Source organism: Solanum lycopersicum, chromosome 6 (genome assembly GCF_036512215.1).
Source record: "Solanum lycopersicum chromosome 6, SLM_r2.1".
Classification (NCBI taxonomy): Eukaryota; Viridiplantae; Streptophyta; class Magnoliopsida; order Solanales; family Solanaceae; genus Solanum; species Solanum lycopersicum.
The window spans coordinates 36,576,514-36,599,125 of record NC_090805.1 but is presented as its reverse complement, the minus strand read 5'-3'; the positions used below and the strand labels follow the sequence as shown (position 1 = coordinate 36,599,125).

The window sequence follows — 22,612 nt, the reverse complement described above, 5'->3', positions numbered from 1 at the left end:
TTCGACTTAACTTGGTGCTCCTTTTCAATTTACTTCTCAACTCTCGCTTCATATATTTAAATAAAGTAAAAAATACTTAAATCTATAAATAGATGTATATTAAATTATTTTGTTTTTTAAATTAAAAAAATATTTTTTAAGTAATATTTTTATTCACTTTACCTCAAGGATAATCGCGATTACACTCTGTTATTCTTACAATAACTTGTATTTATAAAGTTAATGAACAGAAACAGAAACAAGATGAAGCAGAAAAAATTTAAAATACAAGAATTAATTCGAGTCCACAGAAACTACTGTATGTCCTTAAGAAATTTAATCCCCTCACTGTACCAAAGTTATGGATTAATTTCTCCCAAGATAAAATGGATTAACCTGTTAAAGAAATAGCGGTACCTCAAACTTCTTTAACTTCAACGAACTGAAGAACAACAACAAGTTACACAGACTCAGTCGATCGACACTTTGATTTTATTTTGAGAGAAAAAATAAATGCAGAGAAAGAAAAATTTTCAGTGTTTGAAAAATCAAAAATTGACTTCCTTTTATAGCCAATTTTCAGCAAGGAACATGTCTGTTCAGTGAAATCTGTTCAGACCCATTTTATCCAGAAAGTTGTGTTTTTTGGAAAAAATAACAACTTTTCGAAAAAATGTCCAAATCCAAAGCCAAAGCCAAAGCCAAAGCCGAGCCGAGCGAGCAACGACGACGACATTTTGATTTATTGCATTCAAATTTTGGTGTTGACAATATCTAGTGCAATCGTCAATAAAAGTTATGAATTACTTTTTCCCACCACGTGATGGTGTTGACTTCATGTCACAAATATCAGTGTGAATCATTCTAAAGGATTTGAATTCCTATCAACAGATTTATAAGAATGCTTAGCATACTTAGATTCAACACAAATTTGACATTTTGATTTATTGCATTCAAATTTTGGCAAAATATTTAAGTTAATCAGTTTTCGCAAGGTTTTGTTATTAACGTGTCCCAAACGTTCATGCCATAAACATATATACTCAAGCAAGTAAGAAGAAGCAAAATCTTTATTCATATCAACTGCAATTACATTGAGTTTGAAAAGGTCATCACTAAGGTAGCCTTTTCCTACATACATATCATTTTTGCTTACTACTACTTTATCAGAAACAAATACACATTTAAATCCATTCATGGTCAGAACTGGAATTGAAACTAAATTCTTTCCAATTCTGGAACATATGAGACCCTATTCAAAGTCACCACCTTGCCTGATGTCATCTTTAATAGGACTTTGTCAGTTCCTTCCACCTTTGCAACAGTGGAGTTTGCCATAAACAATTTTTCATCTGTAAGTGCTGGAGTATATGATGAAAATAATTCTTTGTTGGCACAAACATGGCATGAGGCACCAGAATCTATCTACCATTCTCTTGGATTTCCAACCAAGTTACATTCTGAAAGCATTGCACAGAGATCATCCATTTCTCCTTTGGATTCAGCCAAGTTTGTTTGATCTTTCTTTTTATTGTCCTTCTTAGGACCCCGACATTCATTAGCCCTATGACCATGTTTACCACAATTAAAGCAGTTTCCATTGAATTTCTTCTTAGGAGGATTGCTTTTTGGACTAGATGTTTTCTTTCTTTTATTTAATTTTGTGGAATCTTCTTCAACAAAATTTACTCCAGATATTGCTGAATTACCACGTGACCTCTTTTCTGCAGCCTTATTATCCTCTTCGATTCTCAACCTTACTATGAGATCTTCAACAGTCATCTCCCTGCGTTTGTGTTTCAAGTAGTTTTTAAAGTCCTTCCACAATGGAGGTAACTTTTCAATAATTGCAGCCACTTGAAAAGCATCATTCACAATCAATCCTACATTAAAGGTTATATGAGTATTAAGGGAAAACTTAATATTTCTAACATAGGCATTAAATAAATTTATACCTTCAGCAAGGAGATCATGGATTATGACCTGCAATTCTTGAACTTGGGTGACGACAGTCTTACTGTCGATCATCTTATAGTCCAGAAATTTTGCCACAATGAATTTCTTCATTCCGGCATCTTCTGTTTTGTACTTCTTTTCTAAAGCACCCCAGAGTTCTTTTGAGGTTTTGGCATTGCTGTACACATTGTACAGATCATCTTGCAGACCACTCAAAATATAATTTTTACACAAAAAATCTGAGTGTGTCCATGCTTCAGTTACCAAGAATCATTCATCAGCCGGAGTTTCATCTGACACAACAGGAACATTCTCATTAATGAACTTTTGCAGACTCAACGTAGTGAGATAGAAGAACATCTTTTGCTGCCATCTCTTAAAGTCGACTCTAGAAAACTTTGCAGGTTTCTCAGTCGGTGCTAAGGCAGCATTTGAACGATTATGTGCAACCGTTGTTGTTGCAGCACTTACTGTTCCAACATTTGTTTGACTTGAATTAGTCATTTTTTTTGTGTCACAAATGGCAGATAAATTAAGTATTTAAAATACTAACAGTAAAGAACAAATCTTTACACAAACTGTTTCTGATTTAACGATAAAGTTTTTATGTTCTTTTAATCGTTAATCGAATGAATTTTAAAAATTCAAGCAGAGTAGAAAACCATAAAGCTTTTAATCTCCAGAAACCTCAAATACAGAAACTGTTAAATTTCTTAAGATTGTTATTCTTACAATAACTTGTATTTATGAAGTTAATGAATAGAAACAGAAACAAGATGAAGCAGAAAAAATTTTAAAAAAAAAATTAATCCGAGTCCACAGAAACTACTGTGTGTCCTTAAGAAATTTAATCCCCTCACTGTACCCAAGGTTATGGATTAATTTCTCCCAAGATAAAACGGATTAACCTGTTAAAGAAATAGCGGTACCTCAAACTTCTTTAACTTCAACGAACTGAAGAACAGCAACAAGTCACACAGACTCGGTTGATCGACACTTTGATTTTATTTTGAGAGAAAAACTAAATGCAGAGAAAGAAAAAATTTTAGTGTTTGAAAAATAAAAAATTGACTTCCTTTTATAGCCATTTTTCAGCAAGGAACATGTCTGTTCAGTGAAATCTGTTCAGTCCCATTTTATCCAGAAAGTTGTGTTTTTTGGAAAAAATAACAACTTTTCGATACAAGAGATAATATTAACAGGATTTATTTGATTCAACAAAAACTGATTAAATAAATTTTGTCTAAAAAATTTATCAATCAAATCATAAGCCAAAGCCAAAGCCAAAGCCGAGCGACGACGGCGCGAGGGGGCATCTTCTTATTATCTCTTTTAAGAAGTAATGGAAGTGTTTCCTTCTATAAGGACAGCAATTTCCATTTCTTTTGCCGATATGGGAGAAATGACTTTTCATTTGTATTTTGCAAATGACTTTTCATTTTCCCTCTAAAGTAGTTCCCTCACTTTTCATATTCTCTCTTTTCTTTTCCCGTTCACACTTGCTAAAACCCAACACACTCTTCCTCTCTACGGAGTATACATGTAAACCCTAGCCACCACTAAACTTAAAACATGGCCATTTCTCTTGGCCTTGCCATCCATAATTTCAACCAAGAATACATTAATCTCCCAAACACTCTACTCTGCCCTTTAGCCCTTGTGCCGATTATGGGTTTTATAATATTATGCTAAAAAATTACAATTAGTGATATGTCACAATTAGTTGTAGACATAATATTAAATAATCAATCAGATAGAACTAATTTGGTTCTTTAGGTCAACTTTAGAATTTTTTTTATTTGGTTTTAAAGTTGAATTCTTAAATTTAGTGTTCGATGAAATGGTCTTGATTTTTTGCTGTTAATAAATCAAACTTTTATTTATTATTGGAAAAAGGGTTAAATATGTTCCTAAACTCTTCGAAAATGTTTAGATATACCCTCCGTTTAAAGTTTGGTTCACTCATGCCCTCGCCGTCCAACTTTTGGTCCAAATATGCCCTTATGGACGTTAGTTTCCATGTTAGACATATCCAACTCATTTTTTATTTCTTTAAATGTCACATGAAATTGCCATGTCATTTTGGCCTTACCACATAACATTTATATGAAAATGGAAAGATATTTGGACTCATAAACACCTATCCGACCCATAAATCAGCTCCTTTTAAATTCACTATCCGACCCATTTTTAACAATTTTGTTTGATTTTTATTATCGCGGTAAATTTCGAACATGAATAATTTATTAAAAATAGAAAAAAATATAAAATTAACGCCAAAAATTCACAAATAAATATAGTAACCTCAAATCTAACATTTCAATTTTTTTAGATTTTTTATTTTTTTATAAATCTCGAAAATGAGTAATTCATTAATAAAAAATATGAAAAGTACGAAAAAAAAATATATAAATTAACGCCAAAAGTTCAAAAATAAATATAGTATCATTTCAATCTACAATTTTTTTAAAATTTTTATATTTTTTGGCAAATCCCGAAAATGAGTAATTTTTTAATAAAAAGGGAAAAATATGAAAACAAAATAAAAAATATGCGTCAAAATTCACAAATAAATATAGCAAACTTAAATTCAATAATTTCAGCAATTTTTTTTATTTCATATTTTTTTCATATTTTTCTATTTTTTATTTTTCAATTTTTTGCGTAATTTTTATATTTTTTTCATATTTTTTGTTAATAAACTCATTTTTGGGATTTGTCGAAAATATTAAAAATTTGAAAAATGTTGAATTGTTGAATTTAAGGTTAATGTATTTATTTTTTAATTTTTGGCGTTAATTTTATATCTTTTTCATACTTTTTATTAATCTATTACTCATTTCGAAATTTATCGAAAAAATAATTTTTTTCAAAAAAAAGTGTTTAAATTGAATTTAAGGTTAGTATAATTATCTATGAATTTTTGGCGTTAATTTTATTCTTTTTTCATATTTTCTTTTTTTTTTATTAATCAATTACTCATTTTTGGAATTTATCAAAAAAAATAAAAATTGTTGAAAGTTGGTCGGATAATTTATTTAAAAGGGGGTTGATTTATGGGTCAGATTAGGTGTTTATAAGTTCGAATATCTTTCCATTTTCATATAAATGTTATGTGGTAAGGCCAAAATGACATAACAAATCCATGTGGCATTTGAAGAAATTAAAAATAAGTTAGATATGTTCAACATGACAACTAACGTCTATAAGGACATATTTGGACCAAAAGTTGGATGACAAGAACATCAGTGAACCAAACTTTAAACGGAGGGTATATCTAAACCTTTTCGAATAGTTTAGGGACATATTTGACGTTTTCCCTTTATCATTTGATAAGAATCTTCATATGAAAGTTTTTTATATAATGACACGAGTTTTTAGTCTTGAACTTGGATAGATGCATTGTAAAAACTTTGCAGAAGTACTAAATAGCAAAAAGAATTTAAAAATTATAATATTTTTTTATTTTAAAATAAATTGATCGTTTTTCAGTTTTGTATTAAAAGTATTAAAGATAAAAGAATAAAAATATTTTTAAAAAGTAAAATTACATAAAAAAAATCTCTTTCTAATCAAAAAGATTTTTCCGACCAATTTTTTTTTTGTAAAAATAACTTAAATACACAACTATAATTTTTATATTCTCTAATTTTCCCTACTTTTTTTAAATATTACATAATTCCCTATTTTTTTTATTTTAGTATAAGTTTTTAGATACATTACACTCTCTCTCCTATAATACACATTTACCAATTTTAATGCCTATTTTTTCTCCATTAAAACACTCAACCTCTTAAATCAGTTTTTGAATTTTAAATTTTTTCCATTTAAACACTCAACCTTTTAATCAGCTTTTTAATTTTGAATTATTAAATTTAATTAAATTTAAATAAAAGAACAAATTTTGAAATTTTGAATTTCAAAATTCAAAAAATATAGAAGCAGGGTAACTTCCACTGCATTCTACCGTTCTTACCAAAGTCACCTTGCACTTCTTTTTTTTTCCTTAATCGTCTTCATCCCACTATTTCTTCATAACTTTGAATCTTCTCAACCCAGCAGATTTTTCTATTTTCTTCTTTTTATTCTTAATCCATATTCGACTATTTCTTCCTAATATTGAATCGTAAGAACCCAGACCCTTTTTATAGTTAATCCATCATCAATTCATATATTCTTCTCTTTTTCATTTTTGTTAATTGTTCTATTACTTCATGGTAATGGATCCGTCAATCAATAGAAGGATATATGATTCCGATGATGATAATTGGAAAGAAAATAGGAAAAAGTCTTTGCATGATCCTATGAATCTTCAAAAGGATTCAAACAAAGACCATGGCGAAACATCAAAGGTTGTAAAAATACAACCAAAAAGGAAAAAAGAAGCAGCAAACACTGTTGTTAGGCCTACATTGTCTCGGGTTAGTATATTGGTACTTAAAAATGGTGTTGTTTAAATTAGTAAAATTTTTAAGGAATCAAGTGTGCTTGCTGATACATTTTAAAAAGGGTGTATAGTGTTTTAGATGGTCAACTGATACGTGAATTTGTTGTGTTTCATAATATTTTATATGTATCATTAGGTTTTTGAAAATTATTATAATGTATCATTCAATAAGTGTAGTAAAGTATAATCTGTGCTTGATGATACATGTTGAATCTGTGTGTACATTGTTTAGTAAATGTAATGATACATGTAGTAGCTATGTATCACATGTTCTGCATGTAGTATGAATTCCTGTATGATATCATGTATCAATAAGGTATTAGTTGTTTAGTTGATTTACTCATACATGTTTTGAAACTTGTTATAATGTATCATTCATTAAGTTTAATAAATGCTTAATCAGATATAGTTGATGATACATATAGATTCTTTGTGTATGTTGTTTAGTCGCTGTTTATGATACATGTATTAGACATGTATCACATGTTATAATGTTTTATTTAATTCAATGATACATGTTATAGACATGTATCACATGTTTTTCATATAGTATGAAATTCTGAAAACTGAAACCATGTATCATTAAGTTATTAGTTGTTTTATTTAGTAGTTATATTTCTATATCGTTTTAATTTGCGGTTTTATTTTCAAATTGCAGCCACTGAAGTACAAGATTAAAAAGATACCAACACATCCCATAAGGTTTGCTGTCAACTTTAACAACAATTTCCTAAAGGACTTTGAAAAATACGTGGGGGATAATGTTATCCAAATGTTTAAGGATACAATTTTTGGACCCTTTTTAGACATATCTAAATGTAATTTTCAGGGCCAAATAACTAAGTGCTTATTGCTTTTAGAATTGGAACAAAGCAACCCTAATATGTTGCATATTAGACATTCCAACGGGTGTGTCCTGAAATTTGGTATAGATGATTTTGCATTATTAACAGGACTTAAGGTCAGAGGAAATACCAATGATTTCAAATACCCAGAACAAACTAATTGTATGCTTTTTAAAAAGTATTTCCCTGGTGCAGTCAATAGTGTTATAAAGCATCAACTAGTTCAAAGGTTTAAGATGGGTAATTGGGAGAGCAATCAGGATGCACTCCAAATGTCTATACTGTTCTTTATTCATACATTTGTATTAGCTTCTATTGATAACACAGCGATATCTATTGTCGACTTTCTAATGGTTGAAGATGGTAGATATCAACATTTTCCTTGGGGTCAGCTATCATTTTCCAAACTAATTGGTTCACTTAGACAGGATTTTGACGTTAGTAAAAAGTTGTACCGATTATATGGGATGCCATATGCACTAAATGTTTGGATATACGAATGTGCATCCAATTTAAATTCAGAAATAGCTGTGAGAGAACGCAATGTCATCCCAAGAATATGCAATTGGAGAGTTGTGTCTGAAAAGGCAAAGTTTGAAATGCTTATGTCCACCATTTTCCAAAAGGTAAAATTTTATTTTTGTATATGGAATATCGTTATTTATGTCTTTGTTACTGTATCTAACAGTTAAATTATCTTATGTGTTTGTGATACATTTAGAATGCATGTTCAAACATTGTCCCAACAGCAGAGGAAATTGAAGCTTTTGATATTGCTCAAGTTGAACATACTCATTCTACATCAATACCATTAGTACAACCAAACGAGCAAGATGATTTAGATGATTTCTCCACAAGACCGCCAGAACAGTTATTGAGGACATATTCTAGAGTGTCTGATACATCTCCTCCACCACCGCCAAAAAGAAGAAAAAAATCGATTATTCAAAAAAAGAAGGTGTCAGAACAGAAACAGCCTGATCAATCAAATGTGTCTCCAACACCGGATGATGATGTACATGTTTCCATGTCAAGTCTGCCTCAACATTCGAATGCTGATGATGTACATGGTTCTGTTCCACAAGTGTCACCGAAATCGGCTGCTGATGTACATGGTTCTGTTCCAGACGTTTCTCAGAACCCGGCTGCTGATGTTCATGGATATGCAGATTCACAGAATGTCAACAATATAATTCCTCATATTGAAGAGTTGAAAGGATATTTGAAAACTTACGTAAGTAAATTATTTTGTAATTTTTAAACAAACTTTTATTTATCCTAAATGTATCTACAATTTTTAGGTTGACAAGAAATTTGAGGAATTGATTATTTTGATAAAAGCAAATCACTCCCAGCCGATGCAATCTATTAGCAAAGAGAACATCAATTTTCAGGCTGATACAAGCACATTTCAGTCTGACAAACAAACATCTCAGCAAATACCGGTTGATCTCGATGATATGGGTGGTGTAGCTGAGGATGGTGGTGGTTTTTCTGGTAAAAATGGTGAGCATCATATCGTCGACGATGCAGGGGATGTCGATGTGGATGGTGTTGGTGTTGCTGTAAATGAGGGTGAACCAATAGTCACTGATCCAAAGGTAATGTTTATGATAAAGTGGGTATGTTGTGTATCATGCACATATAGTCAATGCTTTGTATCATGATCATTTTTTTTCTCATTTTATATTCTGTCATGTATCATTCATATTTAATCAATACTATGTATCATGTGATTGTTATCAATGTTACGTATCAGCACAAATTATATTAACAGTTTTTATTTCAAAACTGCATATTCAGGATGGTGACGCACATCAGTCGCACCAAGATTTAAATGAACATATCATGGACCAAGCCGTTGACGACAATGTTCATCACAACATCCCTCATGTGTTGCCCGAAAAAACAACAACAGATTCATCGGTACATTTTTCAATTTTGATTTATGACACACAATTTCATTACACACAAATTTATTCTAAAAATCATTACATCATATTATACAGGATTCTTCAACTTCAACAACAATATCGCCATCAACTCAAGCAGCAATAGAAGCGCTTATCAAAGATTTGGGTAAAGATGCTACCAATGCTAGACCATTATATTCTTACGATCCAAAGAATATAACTAGCAGCCAGTACTTGTTGACCGACAGTCAATTACCCACTGAAATTCCAATAACGGAGATTGCTGTTAAAACTGATGCAGTCACTCCTGCGCATAGAAATAGAATGCCTTCGAGAAGGATTCAATATCCATATTGTACTTCTTTTGGGTCAAGCGAAAAGGGAATAGAGAAATTGAAGGATATGGCTCGACTCCATTTCCCGTTCGAAGGATGTGGCATTGCAGATAAAGTTTCACCGAAACTGATTGAGGATTACATGAATTGGTTGTTGAGGGGGCTTCTAAAAAATCATAACAATAAGTAAGTTTTATACATTTTTTTTCTCAGTGTTAGGCGTAATCATTTTATATACAACTAATTCATTATACTTTGTTATATAAAAACTGTAAATAATTGAGTGTTATGTATCATGTACATACATTGAAAACTTATGTATCATATATGCAGGAACCCATCGGACGATAAATACAGATCAAGATCTTCTTCTTTTGGATTTACGATGATGGACTTTGTTGTTGCTTTTCCAATGAACAAGAATTGGTTTTATGCCATGTCACAGCCAAACAAGTGTTGGTCTGATGAGGTAAAATATTAAACTATTTATGAAATATGTATCAGTCATAACTATATTATAACATCATGATACATTATCTATAAGTATCATACTATTTAATTAGCAATGATACATTATGTATAAGTATCATACTATTTAATTTGCAAAAGTATCATACTATATTCACATAATTATATTTCTTTTTTTATATTGTTTAGATGTAAATAATTTCTTACTCTGTTTTCATTTTGTTTATAGCACATCGATGTGATTTTTTACTACCTTCGTAAAAAATCAAAACTTTGCAGCATGGATCAATACAGATACACAACAACCCACTGTTTGTTCATGTCACATGTAAAAAACTGTTATGATAGATATTACATGGACGATGATGATGATAGTCTTACTACACAAGAACATATTGATCGCGCTTCAGTTGTATCTGTACATGAGAGGTCAATAATTAACATCATCAAAGGGTTTGGAATACCAGCTGCTTTACCATGGCATCTTGTAGATGAGGTCTACATCCCAATTAACTGTGATCAACAATTCCATTGGGTGTTGGCTGTTGTTGAGTTGAAAAACAGGTTGATAAGGGTTTTTGACTCATCAATTAGCACAAGGAAACAAACAATTCCTCATGAGATCAAGATGTTGTCTAAAATGCTTCCTTCATACCTACTTGACAGTGGTTTTTTTGAAGAAAATGAACGCACAAAATTTGCTGATTGTCAAGCATATAAAGACAACAATAATGGATCACTTCTGGAGCCTCAAGTTCCTTTCATGATAGAATTTGCACAAGACATCCCTACACAGGAAAGCGATAGCCTGTAAGTATCAAGAATTTTTTCAGTTGCCCTTTTTAATGTATCATTAAGTTTTTAATTTATTCTGTATTTTTTGTAGAGACTGTGGGTTATATGTTACTGCATTTGCCGAGTATATCAGTGACCAAATCAATATATCTTATGCTGATTTTAATCCTGATTACCTGCGTCAAAGATATGGAGCATTGCTGTGGAGTTATGGAAGTGAGAAGGCTAAGTGCGGATATGTTAGCGACAATGATGATCCACCAAAATCCAGGGGCGTAGTCACACCACCACCAGAAGAAGATTTAGTTCACATAGCGTAGCATTTCATGATAAAACAATGTTTTAATGTTATATTTATTATTTTTATATGTTATTGAACAACTATTTTTATCCTTTTTAATGTTATTTTTTTGGTTTTGTCAATTTCCATGAATATTTTTTTCACATTACGTAACAAATTTGTTTATATTGAAGATATAAATATCAAATGATAGACGTAAACATTTTTAAATTTTTAATTAAAAATAAACATAATAAATATACTGACAAAACCAGGTTTAAATCATTTAATAAAGTATAATCAAAGTATTTATAATCAAACATAGACATAAAGATTTTTAAATTTTTTATTTAATCCAGATGATACACTGCCAAAACCAACTGATACATATGTACCAGAAACACACTAAAAATAACTGATACATTGGCCAAACCGTATGTATAATGTACAATATGTTACACTCTAATCCTTAAATTTTACAAGATATTTACGTAAATTGAATAGCATATTCATATGAATTGCTATTATTTTTTTAAAGGAAAGTTATTTACTGTATATTTCAATAAAAGCATATCAAAAAAAGCATTACACAAGTTAAATTATATAAATTCACATGATACATGATTTATAGTCATTCTAAAGTACTCAATAACATTAACAATATATTTGTATTTTTTATCTAATGGAGATGTATCATTGTGCAAACCAATGATACACACTAAAAGTACATGATACTTTATATAAACAATGTGTACAAAAAATACATAATAAATGTACATGATACACTAGATTAACCATATGTATCATGTACATTATGTTATCTTACTGTAGCATAAGATTTATATATTCAAAACAAATATTGACACAAGTATTTTTATCAACACCAATAATAAGAAAGTATTTATAATCATAAGCACGACTTCAAATGTAATTACCACATGTTTGTACGTTTATTTATCTAAACACAAAGTGTTCAATTTGCAGTCGTAATTAAAGCTGAAATTCATTTAAATGTTTACGTGATAAATTATTCTTTATATCATAGAAACATTACGACAAATTCACTTCTCTTTTGGGTAGAAAGTACAAGTTCTTCTGTTGTGCCCTTCTTGTCCACATTGTCCACAACAATTTGTGTTCACCGAAATCTTTTCATCTGCATTCTTTCTTCTTCTTTTTATTGGTCGTCCAGATGATCTTCTGTATCTAGGTGGATACACAGTTTCAGCTACCACGTGTTTAGGATCTGACCAATCTTTCTTGTCTGGCATTGGCACCATTGGAATTTCATATGTTTTTGCCAACGCATCAGACTTGTAATAATCAGAGCAATACGGATTCATATCGGTGACATTCTTTTTTTTCAATACAGCTATTGCATGTGAACAAGGTATCTCATCTAGTTGAAATCTACCACAACAACATACTTTCCGCTCAAAACAAACAATATATCTTCTTCCATTTTCATAAACCGAGAAAATAAACTTAGATGATGGAACAACCTGTGTACATTAAAAATTTTAAATATATAACTTTTAAAAACCAAATCATGTTAAAAAAAGCATAATGATACACAGAATTAGATATATATAATATAAAGTATCATATAATGATACATACCTCCATTTTTGAACTTTTAGCTGCGTTTATAATCAACAATTCCTCAAAAATTTTCTACCTAATGTGTCCTTTGTGTATGAGGCTACTTCTCTGTTTTTGCAATGCCAAGATCCAAAAAGAATTCTAACCTCTTCCAAGAATTCTAATTTAGTTAATTGGCGTGCTTCAACAAGACAACCATTGATACATTCTGCAATGTTTGAAGTCATCATTCTACCTCTGTTTACTGTTGCATGAACTCTTGACCACTTTTCGTAACCTGCATATTCAAGGTACTCCTTAACCCTGTGATCAATTCTATCAACCTTAGCCATCAACTTATCAAAATCTTCCTTTCTATATGCCTTGACCATAGAGTAGAATAGATCACTTATGGCCTTTCTGCTCCTTTTGAAGTTTCCACATACATTCTTCCAAAGATGCCAGATGCATGCATAATGAGGTACATCGGGGAACACAATCCTTACACTCTTCATGATACTCTCATTTCTATCTGAAACAACACACATATCTTTTCTATTGCCAAATGCATGTTTGAACTGTTCAAAAAACCATTTCCACGAACAATCATTTTCGGTGTCAACAACACCATATGCCAATGGAAATATGCAACCTGATTACACACACATTATATTATTTGATACTTAATATATAAAAAGACATCATTACTATAAATAAAAAATACCTGCGCCATCAAGTGTGCTTGCTGATACAAATGTCCTTTTGTAAGCTCCACTCAGATGTGCACCATCCACAACAACTACTGGTCTGCAGTATTTAAATCCCCTAATGAATGGTCTTAAGGCGATGAACAGATACATAAATTCATCCTCTTCAGTCTTATGCATTCTTATATAAGAATCTGGATACACAGTTTTTAACATGTGTATGTATCGCGGCATCCGTCTATATCCAGCAGATGGTTTTCCTCTAATCATGGAGAGTGCACGTTCTTTAGCACGCCATGCTTGCTGATAAGATATTTCAACACCATAATATTCTCTAATATCATCAATTATATCCCTTGGTGTATAAATTCGTTTATAATTGATCAATTTTGGAGCTGTCACTCCACTTACAAATCCCACTGTTGCTTGGACTTTGGTTAATACCCTCTCCCTCATCGGACACGTATGTTCACTATTGAAATTTCTAACAATGAATATATCAGATTTTTTCCTGCACGACGCCTTCATAGTCCAACCACATTTGTCTGAAAAGCATACCAACACATAGCTGCGTACATTTTTTAAGCATATTAATACACATATCAAATACATCATATATAATATATTCAACAATAATGTTTAAATTAATCAAACAATGAATCACACAAAAAGTATCAACCAATTTTTAAGAAAAGTATCAAACTTTAATGAAATTTATCCACTATTTGTGATATGACTGTTTAAAATGATACAGTCCTTACTATATCAGTAGTAGTACTTTCAAGTATCAAATATACTTATTTCAATGTATCAAAAACAAATTCCTGAAATGATGATACATTAGATTATAAAATAACATATGAAACTTGCAGGTTTTCATATAGAACAGTAATGTTTCATGTACTAATTAAATTATAAAACAACACATGATACATTAAAACATCAAAATACTGTCATACCTTTGTTGATCAGACCTCTTCACTTTGCAGTTGAAGTTGTTCTTTATCTTATATTTCGTCATCACATCTACAAGTGTTGCTTTATCCTTGTATATCTGACCTGTCTTCACATCAACAATATCTGAATTGATTATAACATTTGCAACTCCAACTTCTGAATTTTCATGTGTCTCAAATAAGCTATTTTCAACTATTGCCAAAGCCTGTGTATCATTTGTTGTGCCTTCTACACACGTTATTTCTCCACTTCTTCCATCAAAGTTATGTACAGTACCACTATTCTTCTCAATTGTGTCAATAAATAATGGATATATTGAAAATCCAGGCTCGTTTTTTTTCAGTTCAAAATATAGTTTAACACTCATATCGTTCTTAAGTTTCATCGGACAGGAGTTACCTTCTACAATGTATCGAATTTCAATTTCTTTCCTTGATACATCAATGTCCAACTCGGCCGCAATTGCTGCTTTGAGATTAGAAAACGAAATTGAATCTCCAACAACGATTCCATCAATTTTGTAATTTTCATACTGCAATTCGTTCACCCAAATTCCGGAATGTCTCATCAAAATCGAAGTATTCATCTTCAAAAACCCACTGCAACAACAAAAAAATTTCGGCAACTCCAATTGTTTTCTAAATAACTGATACAATCTTTGATTTTCAAATTATGAAATTAATATCCAATTAAGTGCTGATTTAATGCTGATTAATGATCTGTTACCACAATTTAAGCTGTTTTAGTAACAGCTTTAAATTGTCCGTTTTTATCCCCTATTTTTTCTTAACAATTTTAAGTTACTATGTATCATTTACCATGTATCACAACTTTCTAAAGTATCACGGCTCAGCAATTTTAAGGGATTTTTTGTAATTAGTAAACTTGTCGGGACAGAATGTAATTATTGATTTACACTATGGGATTCCTTAAATTTATCCTCTTTTTTTTCAAAACTTTAATACTTAAGGGGAGTACTAGATGTAAAATAAAAAAAAAGACATGTAACAAATCATGATATGAACTGTGAATGCATATAATATAGCATAACAAAAACTTACTCATTGTTTGCTCCTTCCTACTTAAAATCTAATCGTAACTTCATATAACTTTCATTCGATTATTTAGACCTATAAAATTCATAATGGACTCGTCTTGACTTGACTTCACCTTAGCGAATTAGTCAGTTAGAAATTCCAAAGGATCTTGACAAGCTTAACTTGATTTATTATAAATGACTCCAAGTTGATAATAGTATGATGCTTCATAGAAACAATGTTCTTTGACATGTATATCACCAAAAGAATCGAGTTCATGATTTAGTTCTAAAATCATTTTTAAATAACATTTTCAAAAAAGCTACTTACAAAAAGGAATGACTTAAAAACTCCCTTTGATAAAACAATATAATTCTCCAATATTTCTACATCTCTCTTAGGACAATAGTGTCAGGTCTGAGCCTACACCCTGGACGTGGCCGACACTCAAGAATCATTATTGGTCCCTAGCGGAACCCTTGACCCTCCTCATTACTCAACGGAAGACTTAATTAATATAAAAATTTCAAAACAAACTCAACTCTTAACGATATCATTAATAAAATAGTTTAACTCAAAATACTCTGAAATACTCAATACATGCATAACTGTTCAACTCAAGTATTAAATATTATCAATGAAAATGAAAAAGAATTCTCAAAAATTTACTGTCTATGAAGCCTCTAAAATATTGTGATGGAAGTCGGGATAAAACCCTCGACATCCTAATAAAACAAAATGATAAATGGAAAATCCTCAAGAAGCAAGGACACTTACCAAAACTAACTACAATTGTAAGTGGCATCATTGGAGAGCTGTTGATGACCCTAAATACTTGTATTTGCACCACGAAAAATGCAAACCAAATGACGTCAGTACATTGAATATAAGAACATGCAAGGGGAACTCTAAAGCACATACATAAGCTTGAACTCATAAAAAGGAAGAACATACTTACCTCAACTAAACTCAACTTAAGGATACTCAACTCAATCAATATAAAAACAACAATAAAGATGTAGTATAAAGAAAGCTTTTGAAATAGTAGATAATAACTCAATGTAGTAAAAATACAATAATAAACTCTTTTATGTTATTTGAGAGATTCCTAACCGACAACGATCACTATGAGTTACGTGATGATACAATGTCTCGCTTACACTGCCAGAAGTGTCATATACCTTGCCGAAGTATAAGACATTCTCAACTAAGTGGTCCACTTAACTAAGCTTAAAATCAATAAGGAATCATTTAAAAAGTATGATCATTTATCCATCTTAACACACATGATTTATGAGGACTTTGACTTGTCTGAATTCACCCATATATCAGTGCTCAATACTAATCTCAAAAATATATATATAACTCATGCTCATATGTGTTAAGAAAACATTGCTCCTCCTCAATTCGAGATAATTACTCAAATAGTTTCTCTTAAAAGAGATGATGCCCAAAACTCTTCACAAACTCATATAGAAATCAATGTTTATTTCATTTTAGATGTAAAAATGTTATATACTTAATAATACTTAGTCCCCTCATATCCTTTTTTTTAAAAAATGAACTCAACTCTCCTCATCCTCATATTCATTTACTCAAGTCTTAATTCAAGTTTAACTGATTGAAAAACACTTCTCAAAGTGATTCAAAGATTTCTCAAACTTTACTCTGAATCTTTACTTTAATTTGAAAAGTGAAATTAAGATATATAATTATGATATATGAAGGATCTATTGATTATTTATGAAGTCTTAGATAGTTAGGAATAAGAAGACTCAAAGGAACAAGTGCGAAATGAGAACAAAGAAATAAAGTGGTATGCTGCTTCGGGAGCGCTGCTAGCGTGTCGCTCTAGACCTCAATTTATTGGAGGTGTGATTGGACGCGCTGCTTGCTAATCGCGCCAGGCCTCCATTTACTCGGGATCTGATTAGGCACACTGCAGGCATCCCACCAAGATCCCATTTACTGGAGTTCTGACTGGGCGCACTGCATCGCACCAGGTCCCTGGCGCTATAGGGGCACGCCGCCCCAGCCCAAACCCAATGAAATTTCTTCTTTGATTTTTGGCTGTAACTCGCCTAGAATTGATTGATTTCTTCCAAACTCCCTTAGATTCATTAACCCAACACAACTAAATGAAAATCCACTAAAAACCAATCCTCATTCGCAAGATTCTCACCCCAAGACCTCAAAAAAGCCCATTATCAAAGAATGAAGCACAAACCTCATAGAACTCAATAAACTCAATTTCATGGATGAATTCGAAATTTGAAGACTTGTGATTGATGTGAAGGTGAACAAACCCATCACCATGAAAAATTACATACCTCGGAAGATCCACCTTCTTGGCAATTTCCCCAAATTCTTGAAGAACTCGTTGAAATCTCATCTTTTCTCCTTTTGAACATTGCCCTAGTTTTCTTGAACGCTTTAGATTGAGTGAAAATGTATTTTAATCAGCTTGGACCCCTAATTGAGCAAACAAAACGTGCAGGCCTAGTGGGTTAAGGAAAAAAAAATAAAATGCACCTCGTTAATTCGGATGAGTTTTCTTAATTGGACAAGTTGAACTCAAACGGACATATCTCCCTCATCCGAACTTGGATTTTAGCTAACTCAGCAACACTGGAAAGATGGCTCAATGCCCTTTAATTTTATATCTCATGGGCTACCTAACTCATAATTTGCTGAAAGTTATGGCCGTTTAAAGTTGACCAAAAACTCACAATTTAAGAATAACTTGCACTACTCTAAAATTGACTATTTTCAATTTAGTTCTTTCCATTATTAGCTCTTTTTAAGATCGAGATGTTAGAAATAGCTAGCTCATAGGCTAATGAATAATATATATATTTTTATTTATCTCAAATATAAATAAATGAAATATTTTATCGGTTTTCACTTGCCTATTTTTTTTTATCAATCCAACACGATTAGTCCATTTGTCAACCCTTATAGTTATTTTCCATGTTGCTTTAATAGACCTAAATTTTCAAATGTGGAGAAAAGTTGGAATCTTCCCCACGATAGCGACTCTTTCCTATTCTTTTTATTTCTTCTTTTATGTGTTGTAATTTTGGCGCACAAATTTTCTCTCTTCTTCTTGATAGGATTTAAAAGTTTGTGGTTCAGACTTGACGAATTGTATTTGGCAAACAAAGTTTAGTGTGAACGCATTAGATGCTTCGACGGTTTATTTCTTTTTGTATTGAACTAATAATCAAACATATATGATAAGTAATTTTTTATTTATATTTTTTGGATAGAATAAGTAGCCCTGCTCGTACCGTCTATATTAATTGTAATATTATTCTATTTAAAGAGAAATAAAATATATGTCTAGTTACAAAATGATTAGAAAAAAAAATATTTTTAGATTTTTCTGTATAAAAACAAAATTCTTTTATAAAAAGCATAAATTTAAAATTAAATTTATAATAGACTAAAAACAAATCTTGCGAAACTTTTTATTGTCTGGTATTTTAGGGGATTTTCATGGAAAAAGATTTTGGAATAAATGCCATTAATTTTCATGAAATAGAATAAAGGCGATTTTCCACTTCGCCATCTTCCTCCCCACTGGATTGCCCCTTTGCACCTGACTATAGTTACTTTTACCTGACTATTGTTGAGCAAATATATTCTATTAAGATTTTTTTTTAGAAATATAAACTCAACAATTCACTTATTTTAAAATAGAAAGTATTCGTATTACACACTATATGAAAAGTGTAAATTACATGGATATTTTTCTTGAATTATATACAAAAATTTGCATAAAAATAAGTTTTATTTGGATTTTTCTATAAAATTGAATCCGAAAGTAAAACCTTCGTGGGTAATTATTTCATGTGAATTTCAGAATCCCGGACTAATTTACCTAGGGATTTAAATTCCGCACGTAAATTACTTGCGGATTTTCTTGCAAAAAATATCCAACAAAATGAATTTTCCTACTTCCTATGTCCCTAATTATTTGTCAACATTTTCTTTTATAGTTGTCCCTAATTACTTGTCCATTTTGACAAATCAAGAAAGAACAATTTCGTTTAACATATTATACGCTCAATTAATTACTTTGAAAAACGTAGAACTTTTTCAAAATCTTAACTTTTTAATCCATGCTCTTCATAATTAATAGGGCTAAAATGGAGTATTTATTTACTCCTCCCATCCACAATTGTTTGGCACGTATACTAAATATAGATGTTCAATATTAATTGCCAGTTTAAACAATCACGAAATAAATAGTTATTTTCTCCAATTCTGCCCTTAATAATTATTACAATTTTTCAATTAAAAAATTATGTAGACTTTTGATATAGTAGGATTATATTAGTTAAATTATACCTCTTATTCAATTTTTCCTTGAGGGAAATACATAACCTTACCCTGACAAAACTGATGAACGGAGGGAGTATTTTATTATACATACATACATACACACACACATATATATATATACACACATATATATACACACACGCGCATATATATATATATATATATATATATATATATGGACACATGAAATTGTACAATAGATGAGTAGTTGCTTGATATATATATATACACATACATACATAAGGGTGAATTTAATTGTCCTTCTAATGTCAAGTCCCCGTGAGATTCCAGTGAGATTCCATGCCTACTCATTTATAGTTGCTCCTTGAATTTTTATCTCCTATGTCCCTAATTATTTGTCAATTTTTTTTAGTTATTCCTAATTACTTATTTATTTTAACAAATCAAGAAAGAACAGTTTCTTTTAACATAATATATGCTCAATTAATTAATTTGAAAAAAGTAAAACATTCTAAAAAGCTTGACTTTTTAATCCATGCACTTCATAATTAATAGGTCTGAAATGGAGTATTTATTTACTCCTTTCGTCCATAATTATTTGACACATATACTAAATATAAGAATTCAAGATTATACCTTGTATTAATATTTTCTTGAGAGAAGTACATAACCTTACCCTAATAAATAATAATGGACGGAAGGATGTTTTATTATACATATATTTACCTACCAATCCATATATCTCAAGCAACTACCCATCCATTATACAATTTCATGTGTCCAATCCCACATTGTACAATTTCACTTTCATGGGTCCAATCCCACATTGTACAATTTCACAAGTTCCCGCGAGATTCTATGGCTACTCATTTATAGTTGCTCCTTAAAATTTTATTCTATCAATATTTTTAAAGTGGTACAAAAGATACAAGCAACTACACTAATTTTTTGTGGCTTTCTCCAATTTGATTTATTCTAAAGCAAAGTTTAATTAATTTAATTGAGTATTTAAATACCATTTAAATATTCATAAATTTTACTAAAGTACTTTTAATTGATCTCATTTCAATATGGTGATTAAATATAACTTAAATATTGACTAAAATTTATGTAATTTAACTCTTAAAAGTGAATAATGACAATTATTTATATATTTAAAATAAACCTCTACCACCCAACATTCATGAAAAAATTATATTTACACTTGCTATGAGATAATGTCCATAACTAAGCATATTAAACACATATGAAATTTAATTATACATATCAAGTTTTTATAAATAAATAATTGAAAATATGTAAATAAATTTATAAGTTTAAAGTGAAATAAAGTTATAATTAATAATTGATACTACATCACATTAGGTATTTGTGGTATTTTTAATTTTAATCTATATTTTAATAATTATACTTTAACATATAATTGTATATTTGCAAACAAATATCATTTAATTATATATAAATTATGTCATTTTTTAGTACTTATAAAAAATATCAATCGGATATACAAGTAAAATTTATTTATTTTTCATTTAATATAATTTTATTAATGAAGGGTAATTAAACTTCACATCAATGGTGTACATCATCAAATTTTTCTATAGTTTAATATAATATTTGACTTATTCAATAATACATTATTTTATATAAATAATGTTAAATCAAAATTAATTATATTTATGATAGTTACTTTACTACTCGTTAAATAACCAATCATATAATTTTAATGCTTTCTATCTTTTACATTGAAAAAAAATATAAACCTCAACATTAGTTTTTTGTGATAAATTAGAAATATTGATAATGACATTTGTAATGTTGTTCCAACACCGTATTAGATTGATATCATTGTATAATAATTATTTAATCTATAAGTGGAGTAAAAATTTAACGACAAAATTCATTTTAATGTCATTATTATTTTTTATATTATTGTAATTTTTTATTTGGATAAATATATTTAAAAGAAATTATTCCTTGAAGTTTTCAAATAAAACAAGTTCTTAGATTAAAATAAAACTTCCAATTAAATTATATTTAAAAAAGTTCAAGTATGCATTCCTCGAAAAATCTCCAATCAAAATCATAATAATAAAATCCCCAAGTAATTCTACAAGTAAAAACAAATCCCAAGTAAATCCTCAAGAAATAAATTCTCAAAAAAAATTCATAGAACATAAATCCCGACATAATACCACATATAAAATTATTTCTAAATAATTTTCTAAGTTATTATTTCTAGTTGGATCGGGAAATAAGTTTATTTAGGAATTTTCTTCCAAACAAATTTTAAAATAGTTTTTTTTTCATTACTTGCAATTTACCAATGAAAATGGTACTTGCAAATTATTTTCCCCAAATAATTCCTCACGTAATAATTTTCTCAAAAGGCGCCAAATTTACCTACCAATTTTCTAGGGAAATATTTTTTGCAAGTAAAAAAGTCAAGATTTTAGGAATTTCATAATTTCGCATGAAAATTTGTAGGAAATTTTTGTGAAAATAATCCCCAAGTAAAATCTCCAGGTAAATTACAATTTTCTATTAGCAATATTTTTAAAGATAAGTGATGTAACATACGTGGACTTGGTAAAGTTTAATAGGAGAAGACACAAATATCTCTAGACTATGAACGAAATCTCAAACAGACATTTTAACTAACTAAAATCCTATTTATCCCCCATCCCCACCCCCCCACATAGATTACATGAAACCAAAACACAACGCAAAAAAGAGATACAAAAGAGAATAACAATTCCCAAAGACACCATGTAGCTTCTCAAAGATAGGACACATACGTCTCCACACCGATCTGTAGGACTCTATTAGGGGTTAGCTCTGTACAAGTGGTACCGATGAACCTAGATCTGATACCAACTTGTCATGATCCGACTTTTCGAAACCTGATGACTCCCATTATAACCCACAAGTTAATAAGCCGACCCGTACCCAGAATGATAAGTAATGATTACAAGGGTAATACTAAAAATAAAATACACTAACA

The 22,612-nt window shown here is 30.2% G+C and overlaps 3 protein-coding genes across 5 annotated transcripts; 1 reads left to right on the top strand and 2 right to left on the bottom strand.

The window, feature by feature from the left end:
• The first annotated feature begins 5,684 nt into the window (after positions 1-5,684).
• Positions 5,685-11,161, top strand: LOC104647956 (uncharacterized). Its single transcript, XM_010323862.4, has 8 exons — positions 5,685-7,853; positions 7,949-8,461; positions 8,529-8,828; positions 9,031-9,153; positions 9,237-9,661; positions 9,809-9,944; positions 10,173-10,753; positions 10,830-11,161. The coding sequence occupies exons 1-8, from the start codon at positions 7,155-7,157 to the stop codon at positions 11,056-11,058; spliced, it is 3,006 nt and encodes a 1,001-aa protein (XP_010322164.2). The 5' UTR covers positions 5,685-7,154; the 3' UTR covers positions 11,059-11,161.
• A 918-nt stretch (positions 11,162-12,079) lies between these two features.
• LOC138337103 (uncharacterized) lies at positions 12,080-12,644 on the bottom strand. The gene is made up of 2 exons (XM_069299698.1): positions 12,639-12,644; positions 12,080-12,520 (listed from the first exon to the last, which is right to left on the bottom strand). The coding sequence occupies exons 1-2, from the start codon at positions 12,642-12,644 to the stop codon at positions 12,080-12,082; spliced, it is 447 nt and encodes a 148-aa protein (XP_069155799.1).
• On the bottom strand, positions 12,375-17,731 carry LOC104647957 (uncharacterized). 3 transcript variants are annotated; one of them, XM_026031468.2, is made up of 7 exons: positions 17,631-17,716; positions 16,078-16,134; positions 14,663-14,862; positions 14,266-14,365; positions 13,324-13,874; positions 12,639-13,251; positions 12,388-12,520 (listed from the first exon to the last, which is right to left on the bottom strand). In XM_026031468.2, the coding sequence occupies exons 3-6, from the start codon at positions 14,847-14,849 to the stop codon at positions 12,671-12,673; spliced, it is 1,419 nt and encodes a 472-aa protein (XP_025887253.2). In that variant the 5' UTR covers positions 14,850-14,862; positions 16,078-16,134; positions 17,631-17,716; the 3' UTR covers positions 12,388-12,520; positions 12,639-12,670. The 3 variants fall into 3 exon arrangements, with proteins under 3 accessions (XP_069155287.1, XP_069155286.1, XP_025887253.2); XM_069299186.1 differs by having other exon boundaries at positions 12,375-12,520; positions 14,266-14,862; XM_069299185.1 differs by having other exon boundaries at positions 12,375-12,520; positions 14,266-14,862; positions 16,078-17,731.
• Between the last annotated feature and the right edge of the window lie 4,881 nt (positions 17,732-22,612).

Bases quoted from the DNA above. Each gene is read 5' to 3' on its own strand.
- LOC104647956 (XM_010323862.4), top strand. From the start codon at position 7,155: ATGTTTAAGGATACAATTTTTGGACCCTTTTTAGACATATCTAAATGT. The intron at 7,854-7,948 runs GTAAAATTTTAT...TGATACATTTAG, and splicing joins TGTCCACCATTTTCCAAAAG to AATGCATGTTCAAACATTGT. The intron at 8,829-9,030 runs GTAATGTTTATG...CTGCATATTCAG, and splicing joins CAATAGTCACTGATCCAAAG to GATGGTGACGCACATCAGTC.
- LOC104647957 (XM_069299185.1), bottom strand. From the start codon at position 14,849: ATGAATACTTCGATTTTGATGAGACATTCCGGAATTTGGGTGAACGAA. The intron at 13,875-14,265 runs GTATGACAGTAT...AAATGTACGCAG, and splicing joins AAGAGGTCTGATCAACAAAG to CTATGTGTTGGTATGCTTTT. The intron at 13,252-13,323 runs GTATTTTTTATT...GTGTGTAATCAG, and splicing joins AAGCACACTTGATGGCGCAG to GTTGCATATTTCCATTGGCA.